Source organism: Synchiropus splendidus, chromosome 11, assembly GCF_027744825.2.
Source record: "Synchiropus splendidus isolate RoL2022-P1 chromosome 11, RoL_Sspl_1.0, whole genome shotgun sequence".
Taxonomy (NCBI): domain Eukaryota; kingdom Metazoa; phylum Chordata; class Actinopteri; order Syngnathiformes; family Callionymidae; genus Synchiropus; species Synchiropus splendidus.
Genome location: NC_071344.1, coordinates 13,572,151 through 13,594,417, shown reverse-complemented (window position 1 = coordinate 13,594,417; position 22,267 = coordinate 13,572,151). Strand labels below are relative to the sequence as shown.

At 47.5% G+C, this 22,267-nt stretch overlaps 3 protein-coding genes across 4 annotated transcripts; 2 read left to right on the top strand and 1 right to left on the bottom strand.

Moving 5' to 3' along the window:
* The first annotated feature begins 1,261 nt into the window (after positions 1-1,261).
* LOC128767332 (heterogeneous nuclear ribonucleoprotein H-like) lies at positions 1,262-5,758 on the top strand. Of its 2 annotated transcripts, none has more exons than XM_053879304.1 (11): positions 1,262-1,473; positions 2,429-2,525; positions 2,624-2,779; positions 2,852-2,995; positions 3,593-3,731; positions 4,119-4,297; positions 4,382-4,521; positions 4,600-4,735; positions 4,806-4,889; positions 4,968-5,060; positions 5,125-5,758. In XM_053879304.1, exons 2-11 carry the CDS (start codon positions 2,444-2,446, stop codon positions 5,220-5,222), a joined length of 1,251 nt encoding a protein of 416 aa, XP_053735279.1. In that variant the 5' UTR covers positions 1,262-1,473; positions 2,429-2,443; the 3' UTR covers positions 5,223-5,758. The 2 variants fall into 2 exon arrangements, with proteins under 2 accessions (XP_053735279.1, XP_053735280.1); XM_053879305.1 differs by having other exon boundaries at positions 1,270-1,473; positions 4,409-4,521.
* Positions 5,759-5,777: 19 nt separating this feature from the next.
* On the bottom strand, positions 5,778-10,809 carry rufy1 (RUN and FYVE domain containing 1). The gene is made up of 17 exons (XM_053879303.1): positions 10,512-10,809; positions 9,971-10,150; positions 9,773-9,890; positions 9,597-9,698; positions 9,395-9,518; positions 9,262-9,323; positions 8,732-8,867; positions 8,571-8,672; positions 8,392-8,508; positions 8,157-8,324; positions 7,996-8,093; positions 7,793-7,912; positions 7,339-7,468; positions 7,150-7,244; positions 7,033-7,081; positions 6,897-6,974; positions 5,778-6,834 (listed from the first exon to the last, which is right to left on the bottom strand). The coding sequence occupies exons 1-17, from the start codon at positions 10,789-10,791 to the stop codon at positions 6,691-6,693; spliced, it is 2,103 nt and encodes a 700-aa protein (XP_053735278.1). The 5' UTR covers positions 10,792-10,809; the 3' UTR covers positions 5,778-6,690.
* A 2,269-nt stretch (positions 10,810-13,078) lies between these two features.
* LOC128767411 (proheparin-binding EGF-like growth factor) lies at positions 13,079-15,881 on the top strand. The gene is made up of 6 exons (XM_053879459.1): positions 13,079-13,245; positions 13,734-13,979; positions 14,043-14,241; positions 14,325-14,480; positions 14,920-15,006; positions 15,078-15,881. Exons 1-5 carry the CDS (start codon positions 13,203-13,205, stop codon positions 14,990-14,992), a joined length of 717 nt encoding a protein of 238 aa, XP_053735434.1. The 5' UTR covers positions 13,079-13,202; the 3' UTR covers positions 14,993-15,006; positions 15,078-15,881.
* Positions 15,882-22,267: the final 6,386 nt, after the last annotated feature.

Sequence of the window (22,267 nt, the reverse complement as noted above, 5' to 3'; positions counted from 1 at the left end):
AGAAAACATATATGTTTCTTAACACGTGCAATTATTTCACATAATATTGATAGATGTTTGCTGTATAAGGAAAAATAGTTTGTCCTCCTGTCACGTACATGAAGGTGTTCAGAGTCTCAGTCAACAGCTGGAGACTCAGGCCATAGACACTGACTCTCTTGCAAGAGACTTTCAAATGGATGTCATCTGGTCACATTCCTCTGGAGGTGCTCGAAGCATGTCCAGCATAAAAAGAGGTTGTACATTTTCAGTGAGCTGGAAATCCGATATTAATCCTCTTGCAAACACTATTCTTATGATAATTCATGCACTTGTTGAGAAATGTCTCTGAGTCTCACTATTAATGCCCAAATAAATATGTCCCCCCAAATAAAAACTGTGACAAATCAGTAAATAAGCACTGAAGGAATAAATAGATACATCATGACCTTGAAGGTGTTTTGCATTTCTTGGGCACAGTTAATATCACAATGGATCCACAAGTCTTTTAATACATAATGACACATTTCATAATGATGAAAAACACTTAACTGGTTTGGAGTTGTCCAGTTCTTGCCTGGGACCAATAGATGACATAAGCAGACAAAGTGTACTCGGTTATCAGTTCTTATGGTGCATGTTATGTGTGTGCAGCAATATGTATTTACATGATCAACAGTATTATTGCGCACGCAGATGTTCACAAAAATGAACAATGTACCAGACAGACAAAGTATAGCAGTCTACAATAGGCACAGTACAAAGTGGCTTTTATTCAGGTCAAGAATACTGCACCTTATAATCCAACAAATAATATGACTGGTAACTTTCCACTTCCAACATGTTCCAACTGGCAATGAAAAAGCTTAAACAGGGGAGTGTCCTTTAAAGGCTTTGAATCCAATTTTATATTTATGACGTGAGACATAATGATGGATGCGATTTAAAAGTCACGCGGAACGGTGAATGCGCTGACGTGAATTCATCTTATATTTTGCCCCTCGAAAATGCGGTTCAATCACACAATCACAACAGCTTGAATGGAAATATTCAGCATGATGCGCCATTATTATACTTATAAGGTCTCAGTCAGCGAGGACTGAGGTGGCTAATACAACCCACCGTTTTACATTGACTACTACAGTACATGGAGCAGTACTCTGGCGGGGCGTGGTCAATCGACGGCTCCAAAGAAGCAGACATGCTTGCCAAATATGCACTAACCCGCCTTTTGTCATAACTACGGTAACATCACAACGCAACCATCAAAACTGAGATAAAAAGCGTAAAATTTCTTATCGTTATCTGTTGGAGCAAAAAAAAAATAAAAAAATGAATCAACCAGATTGTCTGTTTAAACTGGCCAGGTCCATTGACAATGAAAGGGGGATGTGACGTTATCCTGGCAACCCTGACGACGAGGTTCAACCAGCAGTATCGCCGCCGAAGTCTCGTCCATACAAACTCCAGCGTGTTCAACTGTGATCGAACCAGGTAACAAGAGCCACACATTTAGTTTGTAACTGAGAAAGACGTGATGATATAGCGCGTCGCATGCTGCAGCTTTTCCTTTGTACAGTCTATAGCTTCTCAATAGGATAGTTATTGGCATTGTTGCGAGTCCGCGAATGCTAGTTGAAAAGCTAATAGCATGGCGCAGACAAGAGAAGGCCGCTTTTGTTCTGGAGTCGGGCTGCGCTCGTGGATTTCAACCCCCTTACCTTGTTTTTACGCAACTAAATCTGCGCACCAGAGTCTGGGTTGTCTGAATGAACGCGAGAACTCACCATGGTCGATGTTTTACGCCTTTCTTTTGCCTGCGCCGGTGCTAGTTCGTTAGCTTGCACTGCGTGATGCCATTTCATGAGCCGGCGATATTTCGATAGTATTGCTTTTCTCCCATTGTAATACGGATGCATGTTCAAAGTGGCGTTATACGATAGTAACGGCTTTATAACACAGGATATCTCGTATAATTGTTTACCGTTAGCCTTTGGGTGGCGCCCTTCAATCTGGATTTGATAAAAGAATTTTGCGAACGCTATTTGGATCACGTACTTTTGAAACGCTTAACACGGAGTCACAACGGTTTGCACACAGTGAGACGATTTTAAAATAAAATATAATAATTACATAACCTCTGAAGTCAGATACATTCGTATTTTAATTTTTGTGGCGTGTTTAACCTCAGAAGTACTTCAGCCGGACGGTACATTAGTATCGATGATATATTTTTTTTTCCATCACTGTGCATCAACACACGTGAGGACTGTTGGTTTTTGTTGTACATTGAAGCAGCATTTTGCTTTTTGGTTGTTTTGTTTGTGACTTTCTCTTCCCACTGCTTAGCTGAAAAAAAGACATGGGTTTGTTTACATTAACAGTCTGTTTACTGTGTTAACTGGATTGAGTGCAGCGTGTTTGAATGAACTCTGATTTGGTCCTGCAGAGATTACGACCAGCCATGACTGATGAGGGAAACGTTGTCAGAATCCGGGGCCTCCCATGGTCCTGTTCGGTGGATGAAGTGCAAAGGTTTTTTTCAGGTCGGCAAGTGCTCATCACTGACTGCAGGAATTGTTGATTCTTTCTTTGCCAATGTTTTGGTACTAATAACAATAACAACCTCTTCTGTTGAATGTAGATTGCAAAATACTCAACAACGGCAGTGGCATCCACTTCACGTACACGCGAGAGGGGCGGCCCAGCGGAGAGGCGTTTGTGGAACTGGAGACAGAAGAAGACCTGAAAATCGCAGTGAAGAAAGACAGAGAAACCATGGGTCACAGATACGTGGAGGGTGAGTGCAACTCTGTTCTCTACTTGAATTGTGCCGCTTAAACCCAGGCTACATCTGTGTACTGCTATTTAGTGTTTAAATCGAACAACGTTGAGATGGACTGGGTCATGAAGCACACCGGTCCCAACTGTCCGGAGACGGCAGGAGACGGTCTGGTCAGACTAAGAGGCCTCCCCTTTGGCTGCAGCAAAGAGGAGATCGTCCAGTTTTTCTCAGGTACGATGTGCTCCTGCTCCATGGGACACTTCCTTGTATTGATGTCTCTTGATGCGCGGCCCCATCTGTCCTTTCTGTTCTGTCCAAAGCTTCACTCTTCGTGACAGTCACTTGACTCAATGCCTTGCAATAGAGATGTGCTGGTGTGCAAAATGCATGTATTGATCAGAAGAACGTTCCAATGTCTCTGAATGCTCCTCCCAGGAGTGAACGGTTTATACCGGCACATCCCTATTGCACCCTTCACCCCCTCCACCTTTTCAGCAGTCATTGGCTTCATTCCATAGTGAGAACCATGGAACCAGTCTCCTTTAGCAGCAGTTAACCCGTCAATCCTTCCGCATCTCCTCACGCTCCGGAGAGTACAATCAGATCTCATTCCACGCACCTGTCTTCACCAAACCCCCCCCACTCCTTCTCATCCTCCCTCTATCTCTGTCCTGACCCCTCCCCAACGCCAATGTAATTCACTGGTAACTGGTATGTGTGATGTGAAGAGTTTTCCATGTGTTATCTCTCTCTCTAGACGAAACGTTCTGTGATTGGGCATGTGATTTAATATGTCCCCCGCTGGGGTTATCTGTCCTTGGGTTGAAGGGTTGGAAATCGTGCCAAATGGGATAACATTGCCGGTGGACATCCAGGGGAGGAGTACGGGGGAGGCCTTCGTGCAGTTTGCTTCACAGGATATAGCTGAAAAGGCTCTAAAGAAACACAAGGAAAGAATAGGGCACAGGTGGGGATGGTTGGTTGGTTGGCTGGATAACTGCTGTTGTCATGGTGTGCACTCTCCACATGTCAAGCAAACACAAACCTCTCACCACACTGGCACCACAGATAACACCTGCACATAGCCGCCTCCACTGACAGATTCCACACTCGACGTCCCACCAAACTAACGGAGGTTATTGATTTGCCACGGAGCACTCATGTCTCAGTCACATGGAGCAGTGCTGCACTGCAGGACGTGGAGCCCACGGCCAGGTATAGCGCCAAGTGGGCTGCAGATCAAACGCTAGCAACCTCAGCACCGACATGACTCTGACCACACCATGATTGTTGTCATCAGTAGTGAGCGCACGCCGACGCCCCGCCTCTCATCACCACATGTCTATGCTCCCAGGTACATTGAGATCTTCAAAAGTAGTCGCGCCGAGGTGCGCACTCATTACGAGCCCCAGCGCAAGCCCATGGGCATGCAGAGGCCGGGCCCCTACGACCGGCCCTCCGGCGGCCGGGGCTACAACATGATGAGCCGAGGAGGGTCTTACGACCGGGTGCGGCGCGGAGGCTACGGAGGAGGTTGGTGCACCGGCGTCTTGTGACACCGTCAAGCGTCCTTCTGTCCAGCTGTTGGAGCCAGAGGTGCACTAAAATTCATAGTAGGGCCTTTCGACTGCGACTCCTTTTCAGGCGTGTCTGACGGGCGCTACAACGACGGCGGCTCGTCCTTCCAGAGCACAACAGGCCACTGCGTGCACATGCGGGGCCTGCCGTACCGAGCCACCGAGACCGACATCTACAACGTAGGATTTCATCACAACACAAATGTCACGATGCAACTAGGTGTATATGTGTGTGTAACGCTCTGCTTCACATGGCAGTTCTTCTCACCGCTCAATCCCGTGCGTGTGCACATCGAGATCGGCCCTGACGGCAGAGTGACCGGCGAGGCAGACGTGGAATTCGCCACCCACGAGGATGCTGTGGCTGCCATGTCCAAAGACAAGGCCAACATGCGTATGTTTGAGACGCCAGCCGCGTTTGCTTCAGTCAAAGGCTTCTACTCACTGGCTTGTTGGTCCCACAGAGCACCGCTACGTGGAGTTGTTTCTGAACTCGACTGCAGGGGGCAGCAACGGAGGCTACGGAGGTCAGATGATGGGTGGCATGGGTGAGTGTCGGCAGGCAGCACCAGCGCGGGTCCTCATTTGAGCAGCTCACTCACTCCAGAACTCTTTTGACCCGACAGGAAACCAGTCGTCGTACAACAGCGGCCAGATGAACTCCGGCTACTCCAGCGGCTACAACAACCAAGGCAACATGGGCGGCTACAACGACTACAGTGAGTGGCTGCTCTGGCCCTGTGGCTGAGCTCCTGGTCCTATGATACGTTTCTTCTCTGACAGGTAACCAGGGCGGGATGGGCAGCAGTTACTACGGTGGCGGCGGCGGAGGAGGAAGCAGGAGCTCTATGAATGGCCTTGGAGGCGGATGGGGAATGTAATTTTTTTTGTTGTTGCTCAAAGTGTTGCTTTTTTTTATATGAAAAAAAAATCAGTATGTGCTGCAAATACTGGAAGTGCAAGTCTCACCTGGTAAACAGGGTGAGGTTGTTGTGAATAAGTTGAAGGGTTGGGTTTGTAATTTTTCTAAGGAGGATGGTCCTGGAAGGGTGTCCGAGAAGCAGTGTCGTTTTCTTCATTCCTCACTTCTGTTAGCGTTCTCTAGAAAGACACCAGCGTTGTCCTGTTCTTTCATCCTGTTGCTGATCTTTTCATGTTGGAGTGCATGAACAAAGTGTCTGAATTTGTGACGTTTGGACTCGGCTTCCTCTTCTGCATAGCACCTAGTACTTCTTTTTTTAATTTCCACCCAAGAACTCATAAAAAGAAGAGTCGTTCTGTTAATCCATTCAGTCATACATTTTCTTTTTTCCACGGCTAACTCAGTTTCCAATATGCTGTTGTGAAAGTTTCTACTGCTTCAAACGATGTTTGTACTTCCTGTGCACAAGTAAATAAAACTATTTGGAATAACCAACACTGGAATGTAAAATATCTTTTATTTGTTTATCAAATGTGATAGAAAAGCAGGTCGCAACATCCAAATTATTCAGGGAAACCACTCTGTAGCGTTGAAAATTCACAATAAAACACAGACTCTACAATCGTTAGTACAATACTTCTGCCTGAATCCACATGTCAAAAAGACACAACGGTGTTGAATTCACATTTAAACAGAACGTTGACGGCAAAGACAGATGGGATGACTCGAGACCCACCAAGTCAGGGCCTGAGCCAAGGTGACTTGCAAGTTTAACACTGATCAGACATTGCACTACTTGATCTTGAATTAAATTTAAATGAAAATACAAAAAGCCACTCAGAATAAGGATACATTCCAGAGTGCAAATAGGAAGGAGGAACCTGAAGTTTATTTTTGGGAAAGAAAAAAAATATCCAAAATGTAATATTAGTATCAAGAATTATTATTGAATGTTATTTTGTTAATGTCACTCTTCTGCAAATTTGAAAATCGTCAACAGTCACTCCTACTGGTGAACGATGAACGGGATCCTCTTCATGCGTATAGATAAAATCTTGTCCATTAAATGTTTCAATGATTCCCATCTTACTGGAGCTCTGACCTTTTGGTGGGTGCAGTTGTTGGTGTCGGTCCGTGGCCTCAGCTTATCACATGTAAAAGCCTGAATAAAAGGGAAGTGAGAAGGACTAAAAACAGCCTGGGAACCCTGGGTGGATGCATGTGTGAGCGGCAGTGACCCCGACACCCTCTGCCGAGCCATGCCGATGCTGCATCAGCGGTGGCCCTACCATTGAGCTGAGCGTGGCATGAGTGAGGTGGAGCGATCAGTGTCCAGGGAAACACGAGCGAGCCTGAATTTCAGGTAAGAGTGGAAGGAGAAAAGTGACATTCCAGTCAGAGTCAGAAGGAACCTGATGTGGCGTCTGTCACGAGCTGCTGGATGAGCTTCTCTGCAGCAGCAGCGAGTGGCACATGTCGCACACCCGCACCGGGCGAGGGTAAGAGGGCAGCGCCAGCTCCTGGCTGGAGCAGCTGCTGCAGTAGATGTCGCCGCAGTTCCTGCAGTGGTGCTGGAGACACCGCACAGCGTCAGTCACGTGACGCCACCGAACCGTGGCCTGGAGACACCCACCTTCCTGCGAGCGATGGAGAACTCCTTCTGACACTGCTTGCACTGCGTGGCCTCGTCGTCCTTCAGCCAGGCGTGACCCTGAGGGGGAGCGACCATCAAGCCAACTGGCTGAAGAGACACGCTGATCACAGCTTACCTTCAGAGCTTTGTTGACCTCTTTGAAATCCTCCATTTTCAGCTTCGACCTGCGACATGAACAACTGTGAACATGGTGGTGTGAAGCAGTGAGAGATGCCAGGGGAGGGGTACTGACTGGCTGAGATGGAGCCCCATCTCCTGTAAAGCCTGTTCCTGCTGCTCACACCTCTGCTGCAACTGCTGCTTCTCCTGCTTCAGGTCCTGCAGCTCCTGCAACATCAGGCCACCCAGTCAACAACAATCGTCCAGGCTTGTGTCCATCATGAGGACAGGTTGGTGTTTGACTGAGAGCGTGGCCACCGACCGTGTGCAGACCCTGCAGCTGCTGCAGTTGTGTGCGCAGCTCGGCGCTGTTGTCCTGCTCCCTCTGCAGAGCTCTCTGAAGGCTCTGCCTCTGCTCCCGCTCCTGCCGCAGCTCCTGCTCCAGACCCACCCTGGACATGCAACAAGGTTACACGGCAGCCATGGAAGACGCAAGGTGCATAAAACGGATCAATATCATTCGTTTTGAAGAGAAACAGAAACTAGATCAAATGGGAAAATGAACTGGGGAAAAACATGAACTTGAAATATGAAAATAATAATAACAACAAGGAAAGAAAAAGCTTGAAAGCCAAACTATCGTCGACAAAATTTCTGTCTTGTTTTCATCAGTGCATGCAGTGTTGTGACCCCAGATGGAGTTTGTGGTCCTGGACTGTCCCCGCGGGGTAAACACTCGCCAGGGCCAGAGTGTTGTTGTGGACAGTGCGGCGCACCTGAGTGCATCCAGGTCGCCCAGTTGACCTTGAAGCGAGCGGACTTTCCCTTCCAGCTCCAGCCGCATGTCTCGGTCCGACAGGTCGCTCTCCTGCCGCCGCTGCTCCGAACTTTTCAGCCTGTGACCCACAAGCAAAACTCACCTGCATTGAACTTGAACTGAATAAAGACCGACATGCAGCTGAGGGTGAGCGTATCTGACCTGTGCTCCATGTTCGCCATGGCCTTCTCCATCTCATTCATCTTCTTCTCCAGCTGCTCCGCCTGCGCCTGCTTCTTCGCCGCCTCTTGCTCGGAGTTCTGACGCCATGACACAGCGCTGCATCAGCTGACCTCACCCCTCGCTTTGCACACGCCACCTACCTGAACTTTGTGGAACATCTGGAGGTTCAGAGCCTTGACTTGATCCAGCTGGAGGCGCAGAGCCACCAGTGTGTCCTGCTTCTCATGCGAGTCCTTCTCCAGCAGCTTCATGGCCACCTCCATCTCAGTCTTCAGAGCCACCTGCAGCTCCAGCTCGCGCTCCAGCTCCTGTCAGGCAGTCACACCCTCTTGTCAGGACTTCACCAGCAAATATGGAGGAGGTTCTCAACTTCACCTGGTGAATTCGTTTTTCCTCCTTGAACTGGTTCCACACCACGTTGTACATCTCATCCAAGCCTTGCCGCGTCTGCTTGTACGTCTCCAGCTCCACCTGGCTGTCCTGAAGTGCTGCCTGGAAACAGACCACCACACGTGGGATGCCGGAGTCACCTCCCGAGCTGCTGTGACTCCCACCTCCTCTTTCTTTTGGCTGGACTGCATGATTGTCTCGTTCTCCATCTTCAGCTGCTCCTGTTCCTCTTGCAAGGAGTTGATCCGGTCAGTCGCTGCTGTCAGCTACACGAGGGATGGAGATACCATTTAGAAAATCACCCGACCAGAGAAGCACCACCGACCTCTTCAATCAGCTTGCTGTTGGTCTTCTCCAGGGAGTCCATCTTGGCCTGCAGGTCAGTGACGGTGCCACTCAGGTGGCGATTCAGCTCCTCGATGTAATGTTTCTGGTCCAGGATGGCCGTCATCTTGCTGTCACTGGGATGCAACCATCGCACAGCACAAAATCCTAGTAAGAGCTTCACTCTCAGAGGAGCTGGGTAGTGTGAATGTTTACCGTGATTCACCTCCTTACTAGTGTCATTACACACCGGTCACCTGCCTTGCCATGTGTGGTGATGGACTACACTTAACAATGATTCAGCACCTACTCCATGGTGATCTACTCAACACTAGTTTTTGGCTGTGTAATAACAGTTGATCGAGAATAAAAGAAAAAACACAACTGGAACTTTCAACTTGGTGACGCCGTGACATGACAACTCTAAAAAGCCAATTGCGATAATAAATATAAAAATTCAACTATTCTACACAGTTAAAATAACCAACTTTAATTTCAAAAACATGAAAAACTATCCCTCAATGTACTCACTCTTTTGTAGTTTCATTATTAGTGGAGTCTTTAAGATAAAGGGAGAAGTCGATGACTCCAACCTAGTGAGGAAGACAGCTCCATCAGTGTCTTGGCTGCAACACTGTGATCAAACAATGCAGCACAGACTCACCTGAGAGTCCAGGTCTTCTCCTTTTATACACAAGTTAGCATCAATGACGTTGAGCCCCACTAGCAGTCCTCCCATCACGGCCCCTTCCTCCTCCATCATCAAAGCTCCTGAGTCATAAAACTCGCTGCACAGAGGGAGGACAGACGCTAGAACAATAGCTGTATCGGATAGCACTACAATCTTTCCTAAGATTCCTGTCAACCTCAAAAGATCTTTACGGTCCAGCAAGGCTTTCATGTAGTCTGCCACCTTCTTCTGCATCAAGGCCAAGTGCAACCAAGCTCTGCCTCTCCCCAAACCTGTTCTGCAAACACACAACGTCAGTGCTCAGACACAAGACAGACGCCAGTCAAGATCAAGTCATGCAGTCAAACATACTTGATGGTAGGCAGGTCTCTGGCACTGGTGGCAATATTGGCTGACTCGGGACACAGTCTTTCAACCAGCTCTAAAGGGCCCCATATGGACTTGTTCTGACCAATGAAGGTTTTCTTAGCTGAAGACACAATTTGGAGGTGAGTGGGTTGAATTGCTTGAACTTGCTGAGCTTCGTCGTGTGGCAGATGGTGCGTTTACCTTTCAATCCATGTTTGAGGCAGTGCTCCAGGACTATGAAGAACTGCTGCAGAGGAGGGTAATCCGAGTCCAGCGTCCTGCCCAGATTTAGGGACGACTGGATTAACACCTTGATGCTGAGCTTCATCATGCTGAGCAGGTTGGACCTTTCAATCGCCATCGGGTCCTTGAGGGGCAGCACTGCTCGACAGGAGTTTGAAATGAGTTTCCTTCTCAGACTAGCTTCATCTGTGCTCACGATTCATCAAACGGGGGCATATGCACAACAATACAATGAAGCTAGTTTCGTAGTTTCAATGTGAAAAAAAGTCGTGGAATTTAAAAAAAAAATAGGATCCAAATATGCCAATGAACTTTGTGTCGAAGGCACACAGAAAACAAGGACAGTTTATCGTGGATCTGCAAAGTAATTAAACCATAAAATCCTGATTCTCCACTCCAAGTCATGTGTTTGACTGCTGACAGGATGGAAAGCCAAACTTGCACATTGTTGAAGTTTTATATTGTCGAAAGAAATGAAGGCGCCTTTATGGTAACGTACCTGGAAGAAGTTTTGCTTGACTATGGAAGTGGTTTTCCGCCTCAGAAGAAGGAGCGCTGGGAGCGGAGGCGAGTGAGGAGCTCACCCCGCTGCTCAGCGTCTCCGTGGCCCGTCGCGCCAAAGACAGCAGTGGGGCGGACCAACTGCTCTCCGACACCGGCTTCTCAGGCATATTCTGTGTGGGGCCGTCGACATTCTCATCGCCCGTCGGGGTTTCGTCTGTCCGCTCTGTAGCTTCCCCATCAACAGCTGTGTTTACTTCCTCCGACTCGTCTGCCATGTTTTCCCCCCCTCCCAACTTGGCACGTGACCCTTCGACTTCTTCGCCACTGCATTAGCTGTATAGACTTATGTTTACAATCTTGCCCCCTAGTGGACATTTTAAAAATAAATTAAATAGAATTCCCAGATTAAAATGAGAAGTCTGGTTTTCTCAGACAGAATTCCGAGATTATAATCTGGAATTCCAAGTGACAATGACGCTCTTAGAGTCAGAATTCTCAGATTAAAGTGAGAATTTATTCCCAACAATACAGTCCGACTTTTCACGATCATGCATTCTGCCTTCCTGCAACTACTCATGAAACTACAGTACATACAATTTCTGTCCAAATTTTCAAATGTATTTTCATATAGTTACCGTGTAATAACACATAATTATCTTTAATAGCATGCTGCATATTTTATAAAATATTTGAAAGATAATTTTCAAATGCGCTTCATGTTTCGTGAATGCAGGTCAAATGTCCCCATAACAATATTCAAATGCATCGTAAACAATTAAAACAAATTAAAACATTTTTTCTGTAGTTGTTCTGTTTCGCCACACGATGACGCTTTAGATCTGCGGCCATTGTAATCCCCCGTGCCTTTTTAGTTTAAAATGGTAAATGTTTTAGAATTAAGAATCAGTGAACACAGGATTGATCACATTGGCTTTACTTGTTTATAATAATGAAATATGCTGTTTCATGCCAGTGTAGGAAGATACGTTCGTCTATTTTCTCCCCTCTATTTTGAGCATGATGAAAGTTGGTTGCAACTTTAGTCACATGAAAGCAGAACCTGCTTGGCTGCAATTACATCTTGAACGCATTAAATATGGACACGTAACTGCATTATTATTGTTGTTGTTGTTGTTGTTGTTGTTGTTTGTTTAATTTCCTGACTTGGCACATCTTGGAAAAAGATGAGTTGATTCGGTCGCAGCGTCCCAAGTCTCAACTGAAACTTGGAGGTGTCATCATATTTTCTTCATGACTTAAAGTCAGTGTTATGATGTGTCATGGATTATTTGGGGGCGCTCTTGTTATGTTGCCGGGTCACCATCCAGTTTGTTGGAATTTGTTGATACCTCCCGTGAGTTTTCCTTTCAGCTTTCAGCTATCACATTTGGCGACGAGGATAAAGAATGACACTTTTTGCAAACTTGAAACAGGCAAACCAGTAAGTTCAGCATGAGCAACATGCTCGCTTCAGAGGTTTTCAGACAGGTGACCGGGTGTTCACAAAAAACTAAGTGGGTTCCAGGGTTAATACAGGAATGCACAGGACCAGTCTCCTACACGGTGGCTCTTGGAAATGGGAAAACTGTGAGAAGGCACGTAGACCAGGTTTTCAGTAGGAAACTGTCCATTTTAACAGGACAGAGACCCACGCCCACTGTGGAGGATGTCGAAGTGAAGAATCCACTTGGGGATGGGATCTCACTGGAGACTGAGCCAAGTGAAGTCAGTTTAAAACTAAACAAACAGGCAGACAGTGACCTGGTAGGCTCACCATCTCTAGGAAGAGTTTGACCAAAAAGGAGCAGAAAACCCCCAAGGTATCTGAAAGATTATGTTCAAAAAGTGGAACAGGAGATAAAGGTTGTGGGCCATGGCGCTTGCTATTTTGTTGTTTATGTTTTGTTTTGGGTTAGTCTTTTATGTTCCATTCTATTTTATGACAATTTTATGATTTTATTAGACTTACCCAAGTGTTTATGGTGGTGACGTTATGATGTGTCATGGGGGGTCACAACTTGGGGGCGCTCTTGTTATGTTGCCGGGTCACCATCCAGGTTGTTGGAAGTTGGAACCGTGAATAAAACCGGCTGTGTTAATACCTCCTGAGTGTGAGTGTTCCTTTCAGCTTTCAGCTATCACAGTCAGATAAGGATCTATCACTATAATCGCATGTTGCGCTGCACAACAACGCATTTCTGTGTCGGTTGCCGCACCAATACAGATTTATGAATGTATGACATATTTCCCTCATGACTCATCAGTCATATATATGTGTGTATGTGTGTGTGTATACATGTATATATATGTATTTATGTATACATATATATAAATACTTATTTAATTAATTTAAATATTGTAAAAGGGTGCTGCTCTTGTTGTCATCATACCAAATTGCGAGTAAAATAAAAGCGTCAGCATGACAGCAAACAGTGAAAACCGTTTTCAATAGTCGCAATAAGAGGGACCACGTGCTTGGAGGAAACGGACGGCTCCGGTGGGCGGGGCCTGGGCCCTACAAAACCTTGTGCCGCCCTTAGTCCTCTTTATCAGGCAGCAGTGGACGGTCCTGTCACGGTCGCTCCCACCTGGAATATACCGCACGCGGCCACCCTCGGACTATTGAGTGGCAGAAACAAGAGCGCGGACATATATTCTTACCCCGGAATACTTCACTTTTGCCAACATGAGGACTTTGAAAATGGTGCTGTTTCTCCTTCACGCTCTGGGTGAGTCTCAAGTCTCATTTATCTCGTTTATTCTTGCTACTTTTTTAACCAATTGCTTTGAAAATTACATTTGTGGCGACCGATTTTCGTCATGCCAGTCTGGTTCGGAGCCCCCGGACTCGACTACCTTATTATAGAGCGCGCTTTATGTAACCGGATACATTTATTTTTAACTCATATAGTTGCCTGACATTAGCTAACTGTCTGTACATGCATTTATTTATGTGGGTGGTTGAGCCAGGGCAACTTTTTTCTACGCCGCTGGTGCCTTAGTGCCCTTGAGCATAGCAGTCGACATCACTGCTGTGCCCTGTTTCCCAACTACTCTGGTATGGGAGCCATAAAATAAAGTCCTCCCCCTGAGCCATTGAAACTTGCCTGGACTTGCCCCTGGGAGTCCGCCCACTCTGGCACAGTAACCTCTCTCCAGATGTCAGAAAGGAGCAGCACTGGAATAACTCTCTCTCCTCCTCCTCCTCCTCCTGCAGCACTGTCCCGGCTGGCCAACGCCGCAGCTGTGGACAGGTATGAGGGCAACAGGCAGCGCCAGACCACGGTCATCAACTTCCTGGGTCCCGAGCGGAGGACAGAGGAGGAGGAGAGCAGGGGGGGCGACGGCCTGGGCAACACAGAGTCCAGCCAGGAGGATGAGGAGTACGACTACACTGAGGACTACGACACGGATGAATATGACGACAGCACGTCTGGGGATTACGACCTGGGGCTGCCAAAAGGTGACGGAAACCATTCCAACATGGCTGTAATTCAACTCTAACAATTCTCAATTCTTCTCTCAGTGGCCATGGTCAGCAGACCTAAGGACCCGTCCGCCATATTGGTGTCAGAAACCAGCGAGGGCACGAGGAGGAGAGGCAAAGGGAGGAAGAAGGGAAAAGGCAAAGGAAAGAAGAGGGATCCTTGCTTGAAGAAGTACAAGGATTACTGCATCCACGGCACCTGCCGCTACCTGAGGGACATCCGCGCAGCCTCCTGCGTGTAAGGCCCAGTTCATGGGTTCAAAAGAGTCGCATTAGGTCACAGTTGAGTCTCACTCCTCGAATGTGTTCTTCTCGATACAGGTGTGACGCAAGCTTCTCCGGCGAGAGGTGCGAGTTCTTCACGCTGCCCGTGGAGAGACCGAAGGAGGGCTACAACCGGACCACCGCTCTGGCCGTGGTGGCCGTGGTGCTGTCGTCCGTCTGCCTTGTCATCATCGGGCTGCTCTTGATGCTCAGGTGAGGGAAACGCAGGTGCAATAAATGGGTTTCAGTCGTGGGAACGGGCTTGAACTGGAGAAGCAAAAGGAGAGAATCACATGCAGATGGTTCGAGAAGATTTGAAGACCGCTAATGAAGTATTAAGTGAATAAATTGAGAATGTTAGAGTAGAGGTGGGCAAGGTGCGGCCCGGGGGCCACGAGTGGCCTTGGACTGTATTCACTAATGTCAGAGAAGCTATTTTAAGTACATATTTTTCACCTTTTCTCATAGTTTTATATCGTTTAAGTAACAAAATTCTCCGTTTCCTCTCTGTGTTTTGGCTCATTCACAGTAGAAATGTGGCCCCTTAGGAAATGTCATGGCCCTCGTCTGCTTCAAAGGGTCTTATACTTGGTCGATATATAATGGAATCCATCTGCTTCATTAAAGTGGTGACCCCCTTTTCCTGTTCCAGGTTTCACAAGCGGGGAGCGTACGACGTGGAGAGTGAGGAGAAAGTCAAGTTAGGGTTAACATCAAACCAGTGAAGAGGCGAGGATTGGTGAGTCCAGATCCTGCTCTGCAGATCTTCAGATCTGATCATGGTTGTTCAATAGATTTGTCTTCTTACAGGCTGAGATGTGGAAGTTCTACCTCAAAAAAGAGAAGGGGAAGTGATAGAGAAAGGAGGTCCTGTAGAATCAAAGCAGCAAACATGAAGAAGGATGGGTGGCTTCACTGTCTGCTGGATGTTCTCATGAGATGCAGGCAGCTCGGTGCCTTCCCTGGAGCCCTGGAGGGGACGGCAACATGGCCCAGGACAGGCCGGGGCCATGTCGAGCATAAACAATACACAAGAAGAAGAGGAAGGCGGAGGGAGAGCTGTACCTGTGATGAGACGCTGTCTGAGCATCCAAATCAAGAGCCGGATGTGTTTTGTGTCCCGGGAAGTGCTTCGAGCCCTCCTACACATTACTACAGTCTTTTTCATTGACAGCAAATAGTATATTTATACATTTAATTTATTTATTTAACTGTATTTATGTGATTGTTCAACCTTTTTTTACATTTCATATTGGACACTATTTATTTATGGAGCAGGAATTTAAATTATTTGCTCCTTGTTTGAATGTGTTGATGCCGGTCTCTGGATTTATAGCACTGTGATGAATAAATTGATTCATTAATTCATGGATTAGATTTGGGTTGGCCTTTTCACTGAGCTTTCGCTGAGGCAGATAACATTATATGTTGTGATGTGCTCTGTTTTACTTCGTCTGCGGAAGGTGGCTCAATAGTTGAAGCACTGTTGCCAAGCTTTGTCATTCGTCAGTGGCTTTGCCGTATCTTCTAATCTAACTCAAGCTAAAAATGTGAATAAAAATGTTCTGAAGTGTTTCAAGTGGTTGTTTTGTAGAGGAGAAATAAAGCAGAACAACGAACTCAGTCTGTGTCTTTTGTGTTGCTCATAAAAAAGCGCGATGAATGGCCGACCTGCGCCTGATCCTGACCAGAGTGGTTGTTTTCATGAAGACATTATATCATTTCCTCTTGTCGATGTGGTGGATTAGCACCTGCATCCTTGCCGTAGGCCACTCAGGTCTGTTTTTAGCCACTATGTCATTAATTGTATTTAGAGAGTGATCAAGCCTTGTCCGCTTGAAACAGCGGGGATAACTGGTTCTGTTCAGTCCAGGGAGATCCCTTTGGAATTGACTGAGGTAGGAAGACTTGTGCCTAGTGACAAGAGCTAAGCCAGAGGGGAAAGAGCTCTCGCCGCTCTCCATGAGAAGTGGGGCATTTCAGGGAGAGCTATGGCCAACGTGGGTTTCTGTTAGAGGTCGCCTGAAGAGCTCGACCAACCGCCTGAGATGTGGAGTTCAGTTTGGCGAGAGGCCTGGAAGTTGGGTTCAGGGATCTTTGCTGTTGAATTTGTGAATCAGTCCACAGGATATTGAAGCTTTGCTGGAGCTTGTGGAAGTGGAGAGGAAAGAAATCACACGCATTTTAGACTTCACTTTAGATCAGGATCAGGGAGTAAATGAATCAAATGCACTGGCCTCCTATTGCTTCCATGGGCACTCAGCACACACACACACACACACGGTGCCGGAGAAAAAGGGCCTTCACAATGGAAAGAGACGCCATGACACTTCTTTCTTCCTGACACTCTACTGTGTCAAGGCACTCTCCTCCTGGCCCCGCCACTTCATCCCCACGGCAGGCACCATCCTGGTCATCATTTCCAGTGACTCTCTGGCAATCGCCATGGTTCTGCTCTGACTGTGCCTTCGGTATCAGACCTCCCTCCCAGTCCATGTGGATACAGCAGCACATGCAGGGCCGTGTTTCATAAGGACCTCCTGTTTCCATGCGCAGCCAAAATAAAGCTGTTATTGCGGTCGCGCGCTGACAGTGGCATCATCAATCCCACCATGGATCATTCAGCCAACACTCATCGCTGGACGTCTGAGCTGATCCACGGGGAACAGATGTGAAACGTGCCGAGTGGGAAGCACCTGACGTGCAGTGCCACGGCACCGTGACTCACACCGCGAGCAGATGTCAGGTTCAAAGACGCGGAGGCAACATCTGAGGGCTCCGCTGCCTCTGAGCAGCGCGGAGTTCACAGAAACCGCAGCTGAGGCGGGTGGCAGCCCTGCCGTCATGTCCGCTGCACGCACCTCTAATGAGGGTTGGGACGGGCAGAAGACCCAGCTGGACTCAGAGGCGGTCTGGGATTCAGGCGAGCCTTAGTCACTCCATTGATGTCACCTCCCACACGGATGTTGCTGCACGATGCTTTGCTTTCACCGAGCTTTCACAGGCCTCATCACCACATGAAACATGGACTTGATTCCCAGACTTCCTAAAATACATGGTGACCTCAGAAACCAGGGGCTGCCTTCAGGAAAAAAAAAGCGATTTATGACTGGTCAGTGGCAGGACACGTTCAGCATTTCATAGTCCCAGAAACAAGCCAGCTCAGGACATTCGAGCGCCGTCGAATGTGTGGCGGCTGCACTTTAAGCGAAGCCTCATGTGGAGTCGACAGAATTCCCCACCTGTTGCTTATCAACTGCGGAACAAAAAAACACCATCGCAAGTCTTGATTGCAGAGTTTCCGAGCGCATGCACGCAAGTCCGTGTGTTTATACGAGTGTCAGGTGGGTAGATTGGTTTACAGTAGTGGAGCCACATAATCCCGTCCTCTCAATGTCAAGTAGCAGGGAAACAGAAATAGAGCGGTGCAGTCATGCTCACATAGCTGCTATTCCTGATGGCTGATGGGTATTGAAGGGCCAGAACGCAGAGAGAGACGGGAATTTGTTCGGTCCCTGAGTGGCTCCGTGGACCGCCGCCAGGAAAGAAAGTAAGGAACCGCTCAGCCGTCTGCACCACTCCTGGATTTTCCTTGTAGGGCCCGAGGAGCGGCTCTGCCAGCCCTTCGTCTTCATCCTTGGAGACTCACTGTTCCTGGACAGACAGAGTCTCTGTTTACACTGAAGTCTGGCAGTTGTAGCTTTTTCCCTTCATCCGACTGATTTTGGGGGCATGGGGCTGACAAATGCAGTTCTTGTCATGATACGTCATTCTTGGTACGGCGTATAATGCAGGTTTGACTGTGGGGCTATGAATGAGTTGAATCCCAAATGTGGGGAATTCCATAGTTAAAAAGCAAGTGATCAAGTCTTCTTGGGAAACTGCAACCTAATTCCCATCCATGTGCCCAGTAAAGATTTATGTCATAGTGTTGGAGGGAGCGTTGCATCTCTGAGCCTCCAGCTGGCTCTGAATGTAACACAAAAGAAAACAAACAAACAAAACAAAGAATTTTACCAATGTGACTGTTGATGAACAGCTGACATGATTTCCACTATCCTTCTGCAAGCAGCCATTATGTTCCTGTCATTCGGTGATGTCGAAACTGCATCTAGGGCGCCATCCTGCCGTCCACTTCCATCGCGTGTTGTGTCATCCGGTTGTTGCAACGTTACTTCTTTGTTTTAAAATGTGATTATGAAGGATTCCTGGCTTGGAGGACGAGCTTCCTTGATGCGCCCCATGAGATACCTCACTCTCATAGAATGGCTGCTGACGCCATGGAGCTGGTACCACTTTACAGCAGCGTACAGTTTTTGAAAGTCAGTTTGTGACAATTTCGTAATATTTGTGTTTGTACTGCAGTGACAAAAAAAAATCAAATTAACTTTGTGGGGAATGACATCAGCACTCGGTATTGGTGAGTGCTGAAATGCAAGTACTTACAAGTACACTAGTCTTTTAAAAAGTTTTTCTAATCTTCATGTTTTGGGCTTCTTAGGATTTAGGGGATTGACCGTCACCAGTTGCACTCCTTGACAAAATGTCGAATAAAACCACATCAAAATAAATGTTTAATAGTCCCATAGAGTGAAGTACAGTACATGTACAGGAGTAGGTACAGTAAATAATACATGCCACAAGACAGACATCATTTCAGTGAGTCAAATGTCAATAGTTAGATTCATGAGGCTGGAAATGGAGGGGTGCATGGCTGAAACAGGGTCACGCTCCACTGCCCTAGCCTGATACTAAGGTGATACTGAGGCAATCCTTTACACCACAAATAAATCCATTCATGAAGACACATAATTTGTCATGCTGATGCTCACCAAGGAGACTTGAGTAATAAGCCCCTCTCGCTGGACTGTGTTGAATCACTGTTGTGAAAGGTGCTTCCTGTCCTGCGGCGCAGCAACAATGGGTGATTTCCACTCTGACATGGACGTGCGCACAGCAGCGCTGGGGAAACACAATCATTTTATTGGATGGCAGGAACACATTATTAAGGCAAATGATTGTTTTGAGCTCATCGCCGGCATGAATCACTCAGGAATGAACAGATGAGAACATGGACAGGATGGGATGCCAGCGAGTGGCAGCAGTGAGGTCTAGAAGAAAGCCGAGTCAGAGTCACCGAGTCTGCATGAAGGGTATGCATCTTTCTGCCACTGTCACTTTTCCGGCCCTTTTCTCTGATTCAGACCCCGAATTTAGAGCTGCCCCGCGAACATCCTTGCACCTCCCCCATATCCTCAGACCTCCTGTCTGCGTTTTCTTCCTCTTCCTTTCTTTTTATTTGGACGCACATGTGGAGAAATCCTCGCCCATGACGCATCATTCTGACCGAATCTGTTCAGAGATCGGAAGAGAAGAAGCTGACATAGGCTGCTGATCAGTGTTTCAGTGGAAACCTGGGCTGCTGCAGAGGTCAAGCAGTACATGATTATTTATACATCGACATTGTGTTCTCGGCGAGACAGAGGCGGCCCAAGGGCTTAAGCTCTAAGAAGTGACACTGCAGCTTGACGTTTGAAAAAGACAAGTCATCATCTTTGCTCTGACACTCGCTGTGATCGCCAGCGGGAGCCTGGGCAAGGGACACCAGCAGATTCCCCTCTGCTGATGTCACCCTGCTGGTCAGATACTTGTGATGTATCACGGTCACACTGTCGAATTCTAGCTCAGTCTATTTAGGCCCTGAGGATGCTGATGGCGGCGTCATGTTACGAGGGCCAGCGGCCTTGCGAAACAGGGCCAGATGAAGGATGTTGTTCGGTGCGATTGTTGAGCGATAACAAGACTCACACAAAGCACGGGAGCCTACAGACAGGATGACTACAAGCCTGACTCACTTGTTGTTTCAGCCTCTTACTGTATGCCCTGTGGTTCCCTGTAAAAGCCTGACTCCTCCCATATCCGCTCCGCATGCGTGTGTGTGAGCACTCATGGCGGTTTTAGGGGATCAGCTCAGCGCGTGCTGGGTGGACGGGCCCCGCAGCCAGTGACAGAGGGAGGTGGACGGCGGCAGGCTGTGGTCGGCAGAAGGAGTGGGCTCCTGGCATTCTTCTTCATGGCGCTTCCTCTGCGGTCGGTTCATGTCGAAACTGAGCGAAAACACTCTCCACGCCCCTCCAGGGCACATTTTCAAGCAGCCGTTGCCACAGCTTTACACTGAAAGTGTTTCAGACGCTGCTCTTTCACATGTCCTAACAGTTCAAGCTCATCACACAGGCCAATATCAGCGACGCTGTTGTTAGTTCAGAAGTTGTTATTGTTGTGTATTGAACTCCTGTTTAAAGGTGCTTTAAAAAGTCACATCCACATCAGGAGAGCACAGCGCAATGGCCACACGCTGACCATCAACTCTGACTGCACAGGCTTGGTTTCGTCATCTCTTGATTGTTTGTTCAGTCTTTCACTGGTGCTTTCAACAGGTGCTAAGGCATGAGAGCCAATGAGGGAGAAGCCTTGGGCGACATGCTTGCCCGATGTTTCAGCACATCCATGGTGACTGTGCTTCACATTTTTCATTCAATTTTACTGGATAAAAACTTGTTTTCTTCTCCATTTCAGGGGGCACGGCTTCACCGAGTCATAAGCCCTCACACTCCGATATCTGTTGGTCACCTGTTGAGAATGGCACGCGCTTTCACTTCAGCGGGTGGTGATTCAGGACTGCTGCTGCAGCGGCAGTGACCTCATCACGGTCAGCAGCAGTGGCTCATTTCACACACTCACCTCTCACGCTGGAGCTGTCATCAGCCACACGGCATGAATTCAGTTCATTTGTCCGGCAATTGCTTCCTTGAAATTATCTCCCCCATATTTCATTAATAGTTGCATTTTAAACGTCACTCATTAGTTATTTAAATAAAAATAAACCACAAGTATATTTTCCCTCATTTCATGTGTCAACCTTTCCTCCCCATTTAATAGTTATTTTGAAATGTTTACTTCAATTTGTTTGAAGATCATTTCTCATTTTAACATTTTTTGTTCCCCAAAATAAATGAATGGAGAAAATGCCATTATTTATATGTCTGGATGTTGACACTTCAGAAGATCTTCCAATACTCAAGATTCATATTCAGAATACGATGCATTGAAACGAAAACAAAAGTATAATTAAATATATAATTTTATATTTTCCTTGTTTTTCTCCTAATATTTTATTACTACTCTTCTCCTTTGGCCCTGTCTCTCGGCGTGACGGGCCCTCACAAGAGTCGGTATCTAATGTGGCCCTTTGAATATGTGGTGTCGACCCGATCCAGGGTTCGGAACAGAAGTGAGTCTGTTGAAGTGTGAGGCATCTTTGTGATGTTAAGTTGACAGCGGTGTTGACTTCTTCCTCTTCAAGCACCACGGAACTCCCATGATGAAAAAGGCTTTCTTCTGAATATCTTCTTTCATCCCACCCATCTCACATATTCCCCCCCGGTAGGGCTGCTGAAGCGGCCCACGGCCTGTTCGTGGGGTCCGTGACCTTGGCGATACTTTCCCCTCTGCTGTGCATCCCTCCACCCACAGTGACTCTGTGTGTTCGCTCTCACTGCTGCGGCTCCCAGACAGTGTGGGAGCTGTTCAGAAAGCAGGAATGTGCAGAGGGAAGAGAGAAGAGGGAGAAGTGAAAGGCAAGGGGGATTTTCTTTTTTTTTTTTTTTTGCCTCGGATGAGGTCATGGATGATGGCTCCCTTCAGAGTTTGTGGCAGACGCCCTGCCAATGTGCAAACACGTCCTGGATCCTCGGCATGTGCTTTTCTTCTGTGCTCATTACATCGCCGCTAATCTGCCAATCCAAAGTTCCCTGCCATTATCGGCACCACACGTGTGACAGCCAAATCTGCCGCGGCGGCGCCCCCGCCTGAGCGGCCAGGGACACTGAGATCCACCCCATTACAAGCTGAGAGATGGACGCGATTAGCAACAGGCTACTCTTAGCGTGCTCCAACACAAACAGCTGAATCAACACCAATATGGTGTCATCGGGAGGAGG

Bases quoted from the DNA above. Each gene is read 5' to 3' on its own strand.
- LOC128767332 (XM_053879304.1), top strand. From the start codon at position 2,444: ATGACTGATGAGGGAAACGTTGTCAGAATCCGGGGCCTCCCATGGTCC. The intron at 2,526-2,623 runs GTCGGCAAGTGC...TGTTGAATGTAG, and splicing joins AGTGCAAAGGTTTTTTTCAG to ATTGCAAAATACTCAACAAC. The intron at 4,298-4,381 runs GTTGGTGCACCG...AATTCATAGTAG, and splicing joins GCGCGGAGGCTACGGAGGAG to GGCCTTTCGACTGCGACTCC.
- LOC128767411 (XM_053879459.1), top strand. From the start codon at position 13,203: ATGAGGACTTTGAAAATGGTGCTGTTTCTCCTTCACGCTCTGG. The intron at 13,246-13,733 runs GTGAGTCTCAAG...CTCCTCCTGCAG, and splicing joins GTTTCTCCTTCACGCTCTGG to CACTGTCCCGGCTGGCCAAC. The intron at 14,481-14,919 runs GTGAGGGAAACG...TTCCTGTTCCAG, and splicing joins GGGCTGCTCTTGATGCTCAG to GTTTCACAAGCGGGGAGCGT.
- rufy1 (XM_053879303.1), bottom strand. From the start codon at position 10,791: ATGGCAGACGAGTCGGAGGAAGTAAACACAGCTGTTGATGGGGAAGCT. The intron at 10,151-10,511 runs GTACGTTACCAT...CCTGTCGAGCAG, and splicing joins TCAAGCAAAACTTCTTCCAG to TGCTGCCCCTCAAGGACCCG. The intron at 9,699-9,772 runs GTATGTTTGACT...GTGTGTTTGCAG, and splicing joins AGAGACCTGCCTACCATCAA to AACAGGTTTGGGGAGAGGCA.